The sequence below is a fragment of the Miniopterus schreibersii genome, assembly GCF_964146895.1.
Source record: "Miniopterus schreibersii genome assembly, chromosome: 1".
NCBI classification, from domain to species: Eukaryota; Metazoa; Chordata; class Mammalia; order Chiroptera; family Miniopteridae; genus Miniopterus; species Miniopterus schreibersii.
In genome coordinates, this window is record NC_138101.1 from 149,646,593 (window position 1) to 149,658,118 (window position 11,526).

At 37.2% G+C, this 11,526-nt stretch overlaps 1 protein-coding gene across 1 annotated transcript in view; it reads right to left on the reverse strand.

Moving 5' to 3' along the window:
* FAM227B (family with sequence similarity 227 member B) overlaps positions 1–11,526 on the reverse strand; it is a 188,631-nt gene that overhangs the window by 139,188 nt on the left and 37,917 nt on the right. The window contains exons 9-10 of the mRNA XM_081139022.1: positions 9,522–9,623; positions 6,203–6,329 (exon numbers count right to left, since the gene is read on the reverse strand). Of these exons, the coding sequence (XP_080995148.1) occupies positions 6,203–6,329; positions 9,522–9,623 (229 nt within the window). The remainder of the gene's footprint in view (positions 1–6,202; positions 6,330–9,521; positions 9,624–11,526) is intronic.

Consider the following 11,526-nt stretch of genomic DNA (forward strand, 5'->3'; position numbering starts at 1 on the left):
GTTTCCCAGAGGAGGGGGCACTCTATGCCATGGGAGGCCACATAAGGAAGCACAGGAGTTGGCCAGGGGCAGAGGAAGAGAGGAAACTGTGGGCAAGAGCATTTATTGTGGTTTCTGAGGGAAAGTAAGGTTGAGGCAGGGTACACATACTTATGATTGGCTAGTATGAATAATTTCAGTGGCTCTGGGGCATAGGTGCTGTTCCCAGTTGTCTGGTACCTGATCCTGGGATGATTAGGGCAAATGGATAGTGGCCCAGAGTGAGAGCCCAATAATGGCGGGGGTTGTGGTGTGGGCTCTGGATAGGTTGGTTTGTATTTGAAAAGCACTCTCATGGATAAGTTGTTTAATATCTCTAGGAATGGCTAACCCTGGGAAGGGCAGTCCTTTCAGGGTCAGCAAAGACCCCAGATATCAAAGCATTAGGAGACAGAAAACAGAAGAAATGGTTAGTACAGTCTGGTGTTGAATAATCCTTCCATTTCTGGAGTAAACCCTACTAGGTCCTGATATATAAAGAGAGATAACATTCAACAAACACTTTTGAAGGCCTCCTATGTATTAAACTATGCATTAGACACAGGGACCTAAAATTCAATTAAACTTAGTGACTGCCTGACATCAAGGCAGATGTAAAATTATTTGGCACAGTACCTGGTCCATAGTAAACGTTTAATGCATGTTAGTTTCTCTATTGCTTCTTTTCCCAATTTGCCACTGGTAGAGCTGTGACTGTGTCCCAACATGATTTACAAGTAGAAAATACAAAGTGGTAACTAAATATGGACTCTTCTAAAGAAGGGCATTAATATAGAGTCATAACATCCAAATAAAGTGTGTTCTATATCTTTAGCTTTGAAATATTATTAAATTTTAATATTTTACAGCTTTATTGAGATATAATTGATATGTAATATTGTGTAAGTTTAAGATGTGATTTGATAAGACACATATATTGCAACACTTATATAATGCAAAATGATTACCACAATAGTGTTAACTAACACCTATATCATGTCACACAATTACAATTTCTCTTATGGTGAGAACATTTAATTTACATTCTTAGCAACGTTCAAGTATATAATATAGTAGTATTACCTATAATCACCATGCTGCACATTGTATCTCCAGAACTTGTTCATCTTATCACCAAAAGACCAACATTTCCCATTTCCCCCACACCCCAATGCCCGGTAACCACCATACTACTCTGTTTCTATGGATGTGGCTTTTTAAAGATTCCACATATAAGTGATACCATACAGTATTTGTTTTTCTCTGTCTGACTTATTTCACTAAGCATAGTGCCCTCAAGGTCCATCCGCGTTGTTACAAATGACAAGATTTCCTTCTTTCTCATGGATGAATAATTGTCTACATATACCCACCTTCTTTACCCACCTATCCACTGCCAGTCACTTAGGTTGTTTCTGTGCCTTGCTGTGGTGCATAATGCTTCAGTGAACATAGGAGTGCAGATATCTCTTTGAGCTCCAATTTTCATTTCTTTTGAATATATATCCAGAAGCAGGTTTGTGGGACCATATGTTAGTTCAACTTTTAATTTTTTGAGGAACCTTGATACTGTTTTCCATGGTGGACGCACCATTTACATTTCTACCAAGAGTACACAAGGGTTCCCTCTTTTCCACACCCACACCAATACTGCTTATTTGTTATCTTTTTTAGAACCGTCACTCTAACAGGCATGAGGTGACACCTCACTGCAGTTTTGATTTGCATTTCCCTGATCATTAGTGATGTTAAGCAGGTACCTTTTCATGTACCTGTTGGCCTCTGTATGTCCTCTTTGGCAAAATGTCTATTCAGTTCTTCTGCTCATTTTTAAAATCAGATTTATTTATTTATTTGCTATTCAGTTATATGTGTTCTTTGTATCTTTGGATATTAACTACTTATCTGACATATGATTTGAAAATATATTCCATAAGTTGCTTTTTCATTTTGTTGATGGTTTCCTTTGCTGTGCAGCAGCTTTTAGTTTGATATGGTTACATTTATCAATCTTTGCTTTTCTTTCTTGGAATTTTGGTGTCATATTAAAAAAACTGGTCAAGACAAATGTCAAGGCGATTTCCCCCTATGTTTGCTTATATCAGTTTTGCAGTTCATTTGTGATGTTTACGCCTTCAATCCATTTTGAATCAAGTCAGTTTTTGTGAGTGGTATAAACCAGGAGTCCAGGCGCCGAGAAACAGGATGGCGGCGCAGGGAATAGCTGCGCCCGCCGCCTCCCGCAACCACATCAAAATTACAACTAAAACACAGAACCACCATCACTCAGAGCCTCCTGAGATCTGGCTGAACAGAAGCCCCACAACCAGGGAGCTGAAGGAGCATCGAGACCGGTAGGAGGGGCGGAGACGCGGGTGGATCAGGGCTGAATCCCGGAGACGCAGCCTCGGGCCCACACCCGGTGCCGGGGTTGAAACCCAGGAGGGAATCTCAGTGGTGGAGGTTTCCCAGAGGAGGGAGGGGTCCCAGCCCCACAGCAGGCCCCCAGCCCAGGGCTCCAGGGCCAGGAAGAGACGTCCCCACAACTCCGGGCTGTGAAACCAGGGGGACTGTCCCTGAGGGTCGCGGAGGCTGCGGGAGCCCCAGCAGCTTCTCTAAAGGGCCCGTGCACGGACTCACTCGGACGCTCCCTCTGAGCCCAGCGCCGGGCAGCAGCCTGAAAGGACCTGGGACACTCGGGGAGGAACTAACCTGCCTGAAGTCGGGCGAGAGCTGGAGGGGCGGCTTCCTCCCAGGCAGAAGGGCTGGCAGAGGCCATTGCTCCTTTAGTGAGTCCTCCCTGCACGCAGCCAGCAGGCAGGCGCCATGTTTGAATCGCCAGCACCTGACTCACACCTTTGGCCCCGCCCCGTGATTCCCGGAGGCCCCGCCCCTCCCCACCTGCAGCTCATCCAGGCCATTTCCAGGGGCTTATCTGTGCAAGTGGCCTCTCGAGCCTCATGCTTAGGACTTTCCTAAAATCTCTCAAACAAGCAGCAGCGGGCCCCATACAGCTTGATTAGTTGCCCCAGGCCTGGCACTAGCGGCAGCCTGCATTGGCTCATAGCTTGGCCTCTCCTGGACACCTCCAAGCCCAGCACAAGTAGCAGCCAACTGTGGTTTGCTGTGTAGCTCATGCTGGGTGGCCCTGGGCAAGGCACTGGCACAGGCTGACTTTGCACCTCCCGGGAGGCCCCAGAGACAGTGCACCTGGTGGTCAGACTCGACCACGCTGGATTACAACCCTACCACATCCACGAGTGACACACTCAAGGGGCGCACTTGGTGGACACCAAAGCCCCACTGAAGTAAATCCTGCTCCACGGGGGTGTCTCCAGCACAGCAGCTCTCTGGCTGTAGTTACAGCTGGTCCTCACAGCTGATTGGCCCGGGGGTCAATTTCTCCCAGGGACGCCAACAGCAACCAAGGCTCACCTACAACAGGACAGTGCACACAGCCCACACAGGGGAGCACCTAGAAGGCCCAGCTCAGGTGACTGGGGAGGCTCAGCCACTGGACCCTACAGGACACCTACTACACAAAGCCACTCTACCAATTCCAGGAGACATGGCAGCTCTACCTAATACACAGAAACAAACACCTGAATGCAGCCAAAATGCGGAGGCAAAGAAACATGTCACAAAGGAAAGAAGAAATCTCTAGAAAAGGAACTAAAATAAATAGATCCAAGCAAACTAACAAATACAGAGTTCAAAATAATGGTTATAAGGATGCTCAAGGATATTAGTAAGAGTATGATGAAAATAATTGAGAAAATTAATGACATAATAAAGGACCAATTTGAAATGAAGGCTACACGAGCTGAAATGAAGAATCAACAGTAGAGTAGAGGACACTGAGAATCAAATCAGCAATTTGGAACATGAAGAAACAAAAAACACCCAACCAGAAGAGCAAAAAGGAAAAAGAATCCAGATATATGAAGATAGCATAAGGAGCCTCTGGGACAATTTCAAGAGGCCCAACATTTGTATTATTGGGGTGCCAGAAAGAGAAGAAAGAGCAAGAAATTGAAAACCTATTTGAAAAAATAATGACAGTAAACTTCCCCTACCTGGGGAAGAAATTGACTTACAAGTCCAGGAAGCACAGAGGGTCCCAAACTAGAGGAACCCAAAGAGGCCCACAGCAAGACACATCATCATTAAAATGCCAAAGGTTAAAGACAAAGAGAGAATCTTAAAAGCAGCAAGAGAAAAGCAATTAGTTACCTACAAGGGAGCACCCATACAACTGTCAGCTGATTTCTCAACAGAAACCTTGCAGGCCAGAAGGGAGTGGCAAGAAATATTCAAAGTGATGAAAAACATGGAACTACAACCAAGATTACTCTACCCAGCAAAGCTATCATTTAGAATTGAAGGTCAGATAAAGAGCTTCTCAGGCAAGGAAAAGCTAGAGGAGTTCATCACCACCACACCAGCACTACAGGAAATGTTGAAGGGTTTCCTTTAAGAAGAAGCTAATGAACAAAAGAATCTGATGAACTAAATAGATCCAGAGACATGTAACAGACGATCATATTTCAGAGGGAAGAGGGAAGGGGGGTGGAGGGTGGGAAGAGATTAACCAAAGAAGTTATATGCATATATGCATAACCCATGGACACAGACAATGATGGGGTGAAGGCCTGGGGAGGGGGTGGGAGCGAGGTGAATGGGGTCAATTGGGGGGGAAAATGGGACACCTGTAATACTTTCAACAATAAAGATAAATTTTAAAAAATAATAATAATAAATAAAATAAAATAGGAGTCCAATTTCATTCTCCTTCATGTGGTTATCCAGTGTTTCCAACACCATTTATTGAAAAGATTATCCTTTCCCATTGAGTATTCTTGGCTCTGTTGTCAACTATTAGTTGACTGTATTTATGAGGGTATATTTGTAGGCTCTTGATTTTGTTCCATTGGTCTATGTATCTATTTTTATGCCAGTAACATAACTGTTTTGATTACTATAGCTTTGTAGTATAATTTGAAATCAGGAAGTGTGATGCCTCCAACTTTGTTCTTTTTCAGGATTGCTTTGGCTATTCAGGATCTTTTGTAGTTCCATATACATTTTAGGATTCTTTATTATATTTCTGTGAAAAATGCCATTGGGATTTTGATAGCAATTCCATTGAATTTATAGATGACTTTGTGTAGTATGGGCATTTTAACAATAGTGATTCTTCCAATCCATGAACACAGGATATCTTTCCCTTTTTTGTGCCTTCTTTAATGTCTCCCATTAAAGTGTTGTACTTTTCAGTGTACAAATGTTCAGCCTCCTTGTCTAAATTTATTCCTAAGGAGTTTATTGTTATTGATGCTATTGTGAATGGGACTGATTTCTTTATTACTTTTTCAAATATTTTGTTGTTAGAGAGATGCAACTAATTTTGTATAGTAATTTTGTATCCTGAAAAATCAATAGACAGGAATTTGTGGTGTCTCTCTCTCCTTATAATATGAAACACTTTCTGATAGAAGTGGTTTGGTTACTAAGGATAGACATAAAACAGTTTTAAAAATCAGTCAAAATTTGAACCAAAAGATTTACAAGAAGTACCACTTACAAATTGTCAATAGCCTCTGGTAGTCCATAATAGTCTTAGAAAAAAATGTTGGAAAGGTCATTCCTGGAATATGTAACTATACATTAGTTTTAAACCCACGTACCTAAATCTCTAGCTAAATACTCTAGAACAGGATTTTACTTCCTTTTAGTTTTCCAGTCCTACCACTCTTGCCTATAAGCACATTATAATTCAAAAAACAAGTTTCCTTGATTAATGATTGTATGTCCTATGAGGAACTCAATTAGCTCTAGAATTTATTCAATATTATTTGTTATAAATATTATTTCCAAAATCAGCTTAAAATATTTATCTTCCAAATATAAAAATGTATATGGCATGACTTTATTTCTGTAGCAATTCATTTTTCTGCAGTAATTCCACTGCCTATAAAAAAATTATTTTACTTCTAAAGTTAATAACTGATTAATTTTGGTTTTGTAAAAATTTCACAAAAGAATAATCAGTATTTTAAAACATAAGCATCCATATGGCATGTTTTGTAAGGCAAAGAACTACCTATCTTTTGACTGGAGCAAACAAAATCCAAAAGTTTTAGGTACTAAAATAATGATCAATACTTAAATGACTTAGTCATACCTGACAACCAGAGAAAAATGGTATTCCCTAGATCTTCTTTAAATTCATCATTAAAGAGGTCACTGGATTCTGGAAATGCTTCCTGGAATGTCACATAGATAGCTTGTGCCAAACAATCAGGATACACCTACCAAAACCAGTCATATTTGAATAATTTAATATTTCATATAACATATCTCAACTACCAAAGAAATTATTAAGTTTGTGAACTATAAATTTCCCTTTTTTGTTATAGCTTGCTTTCGGCCATTTCTTACCTCTTTGTACATCTAACTGAGGAACATAAACAAGAGTTAAAAATAAAATCAGTCAGTTTGGCTACTTGATAGCATTTGGGGAAAAATTTAATTTGGATAAAGGATGAAGTCAACAAATAAGGTAAGGTTTGATGAATACATATTTATTTCATTTGACCTTGCTATTGTTAACCTCTTTTATAAAGTAACATATATAGGTCATTCTAATTAAAGTGTATATAAATATAATTGGCATATAACATTGTGTACATTTAATGTGTACAATGTATTGACATAATACATTTACATATTGGAATACAGTTACAACCATAGCCTTAGTTAACACTTCTATCATGTCACATAATTATCGGAGAATAAGAAGCATATTTTTAAATAATTAAAGCCTGTTTAGGTAAGTTAATATATTGTAACCACTATTGTGTTATTTACATATTAAAACTATGATCATATATCAACAAATATATGGTTCTACCAGTAGTCCCTAAAATACTAAATTTCTCTCAGGGAGTGATTAAACATAGAAAGATATGATATTTTTATATTAAAGGTTTAAAAACATTTACTTACTATTTTGGTACTCTGCATTCAACTCAGTATTTACAATCACACATTAGCCCCTTAATACTGTAAAATTTTAAAGTCAAAAAAGCCCTTTACAGGTAACTGTCCTAATTCCTGGAACCTGTAAATGTTAATTTGTACAGCAAAAGGGATTTGCATATATCATTAAGTGAAGGATCTTGAGATGGGGAGGCATCTTGGATTATACAACAGGCCTTAATGTAATCGCAAAGTGTCCTTATAATAGGGAAGCTGGGGAAAATTTTATTATAGGAGAAAAGGCAATGTGATGGTAGAAGTAGAGACTGGAGTGATGTGGCCAAAAGCCAAAAAATGTTGGCAGGCACCAGAAGCTGAAAAAGGCAAGAAATGGATTACCCCTTGGGGCCTCTTAAAGAAAGTAGTCCTGTTGATACCTTGATTTTAGTCATTTAAGACTCATTTTGGACTTCTGGCCTATTTAACTGTAAGACGATTAATTTCTGTTGTTTTAAGTCACTAAGTTTGTGACAACTTGTTAGAGCAGCAATAGAAAACACAGTCACCGAATCCAGGGGTGCTCAAATTTGCTGGTAACTGATGATATTCTTTGAAAAACATGATTATTTTTGGCGGGGGGGAGGAGAGAATGCTTTAATATGTTAATATATTTAATTTTATTGAATGGACTATGAATATTTTAATGCCAGAAACAATCAAATATTTTATTTGTGGTACATAAAACCATACTAATGACTAAAATTAAAATGTTAAGCATGATGAAAAAGGGAAACCTCTAAAAGTTTTCTGTGAGCACCTTACCTACAGGAGATCAAGAGAAAAAGAGATCAAGTGTCAAGTTGTGTTGGGAAAATTTCTAAGGGAACATTGTTGTATGATATGGGAAGAGAGGGAAGTAAAAGCCACACTGAATATGTTTAGATTCAATTAATATGTACTGAATAATGAGACCTGAAGATAATTTTTGATTCTTAAATATTAATAAATATCTCTTCCTTAGGTAAGATAAATCAGATGAGCCAATAGTAACAAAACTCCCACTTATCTGAATGAGTTAAAAATAATGGAATTGGTCAATGAGAGATGAGGCTCCACTTTCACTTAAATAGCTCTGAAGGAGAGAAACCTGCAGGGAGGTGGCCTGGTTCTCAAGCAAAGAAAGATTATGGATAGAGAAACAGCTGTTTTTTGTCAACTCTAAACAATTTAATTACACAAAATCCTAACTATTAACTTTTTCCTGCAAATAAGAAACAAAATCAATATTAGCAAAATTATATTCTTTTTCTGAGAACATCATTGTTCTACAAAACAATAATTTATGAATCATGGATCTGATCATCCTCTTTATCTGATAGACAACCAGCTGTGGAACTGAGAGACTGAATGTCTTAACAAGATCCTCCAGGTAATTAGTAGCAGATTCTAGACTTGAAGCCAAGTCTCATTCCAAGTCCACTACTAGTTTCCTTCTGTGACACAGTATATATATAGGTCAAGATTGAACATAAATATTTAGCAATTTAGGTTTGTTTATGGAGGACACTTAACTATTTTTATTTTAGGTTTGTTTTACCCAGGGAAAAGAAACATTTACAGACTCTAAAATACTTATGTATTTCTGATTTACAGATGTCAACACACTGAAGTATTTGAATATGGCTTCTGCTTTGAAATATTAGATGTTTAAACTTTAAAATACCCAATGAAATTCCTACCATCTTCACTTAACATTATGCAGGAACATAAATTACTTTACTCAACCCTACTTATTAGTTACTATAACAGAAAAGTAAAACAAAATTTTGATTCATAAATTTGTCCCTGTTCTTTACTGTAACATGTACTTAGCCCTTAGGGATAACATAAGCTTTTCAAGTCCTCTTGGATCAAAAGATACATTATAAAGAAAAAAAAATTTGATAGATAATTTTGTAGATAAATATAAAAAAACCAAGAATATACATGGAATGAGTCAATAGTTTTGAAATTATTAATATGCAAACAAAATACCTATATCACACTAGGGAGATTCTATAAGACTTTTAGTCAAGGGAATACAATATTCTGGAATGGGGGATATAACTTTTAAAATAGTATCATAACTGCCTTGGCCGGTGTGGCTCAGTTGGTTGGAGTGTCATCCTGTACACCAAAAGGTGGCAGGGTCGATTCCCAGTCAGGGCTCATGACCAGGTTGTGGGTTTGATCTCCAGTCAAGGCACGTACGAGAGGCAACCGATTGATATCTCTCTCTCACATCGATGTTTCTCTCTCTCTCCCCTACTCCCTTCCTATTTCTCTCTCAAATCAAAAATAATAATAATAGAAAGTGTGTCTTTGGGTGAGGATTAAAATAGTATCATAACTTACTTTATTTCAGGAAATTTTGCTTTTGAAGTAACAAAATATGTTCCCATATGTATTTAAATAAAATAACTATATTTCTATTTCATTAGCTCCCAAAATAATTAGTATAACCAGTTAATTTCTATGTTTACCTGAAAGAATGCATCCTTTCGATTTAGATGTATGCTCATAAAAAGTGCCACGTAACTTTCTGAAATCCTATCAAACAAGAAATCTTGATTTTTTTGGTCAGGCTTAAAAAAATAAAAGATGAATGTAATTAAAATCATTAATATTACAATTTAAAATTGGAAGTTGTTTGCATAGTGTCAGTAATTTTATCTATTCTTAAAGAGCAAGTCATTTGCTACAGTGGAATTAACATGGGTTTTGGCATCATGTAGAGCTGAATTTGCATTCTGGCTCTTATTTCATTAGTTGCATTACCCTGGGCAAGTTAATTAAGTCCTAGTTTCTTCATCTGCCAAATGTTGATAATATATCCATATCTTAAAGTAGTATCTTAAAATTAAATAAGGACAAGGATCATGTTTTATGTGATTTACCTCAAGCCTTTGGCACAGTGCTTGGCATATAGAAAACACAAAAATACTTGATAAATTGATTAATGAAGGTTCTTTCATAGTAGCTGGCATACAGAAAGCAATCAATGACTTAGTTACCTTCTATTTTTCTATAACCATTCCAATTTTTTTATTACCAGTAATACAGCATGAAATTAAAGCAATTACTGGGATGAAATAGTCATAGCCAGAACTAGTAAAATTGTGACATGATAGCTAAACTGAAAACAAAATATCTTGAAAGAAGGAAGAAATCTATAGATAATAATGGCAATATTATGGTTAAGTCCTGACCTCTTGCCCTGTTAAGCAATGAGGAGATGAATTAGAATCCAAATCTATGAATTAAGCAATAAAGATGAATTAAAGAATCCAAATGCATTTATGATGTCAACTGTAGAAGCACCCTGGCATTAATATATCATGGTAATAAACCCCCAAAGTTTTCAAAGTTAGTGGTAGTCTTCTATAAAATTAGCAAGCCAAATGAACTGAGATTTATAAATGCATAGGATCTTAGACCAAAAACAGAAGTTAGATATCACCTATATTAAGTCCCTCTATTTTAGTGATTGCACTGGTGCTCAGAAAGATTAAGAGAATTATTTAAGGTTATACAGGTAAGTAATTGAGAGCCAGACTAGAATCTAGGTCTCCTAACTCCCAACACAGTGCTCATGATTGTGTGATAAATTTATGGAAGGAGATTATAGCAAAACTAATAACTATTGTTAATAGCAATTCTTGATCACTTATGTATCAGGCATAGTTCTAAAATATAGGGTTGTGAGAGAATTAAAATATACATATATATTACTAGTCATAAAAGTTCACGTTTCAAATACACAATCTATACTTAATATGTATGAAGAAAAGAAATTTACCCAAACAGAAACTTCCAGAGTATGTCTTTGAGTAATACAATTCAACCTAGTGTCCACACCATATATATCTCCACAGGAGACAGAGTAGGAAAGTGGAATTGCCATTTCTTTTGTAAATGTTATGGTATGCTTGGAAAGAAAATGTATCCTGTAGCTGTTTGGAGTATTTAAGTTACCCACAGATCTAACATGCATGAGACCAAGCCATTTAACACGTTAAATTATACTTGCATTCCAGGAATAAATCCGACTGGTCAGAGAGTAATCTTTTTAATGTGGTTTGCTAGTATTTTGTTGAGGAATTTTGTATTAATACTCATCAAAGAAGATATTGGTCTGTAGATTTTTTGTTTCTTGTAGCATCTTTGGCTTTGGCATCGGGGTAATGCTGGCCTCATAAAATGAGTTAGGAAGTGTTCCTCCCTCTTCAATTTTTTAGAAGAGTTTGAGAACACTGTGTTCTATCAACATAACAACAGCAAAAACAACAATGATAATGGTAGATTTATCCATTGAACACTCCCTCTATACCTAGTTCCATGAAAACAAAACGTTTCCTGCATTTTCTCATTTAACACCCTCAACAAACACATAAGGTAGGTGATTTTTTAAACTTTGTGAATGACTTAGAGAGGTAAATACTATTCAAGGTCACATCGTTTACTAACCTTGTTTTTGAAAGCCAGATC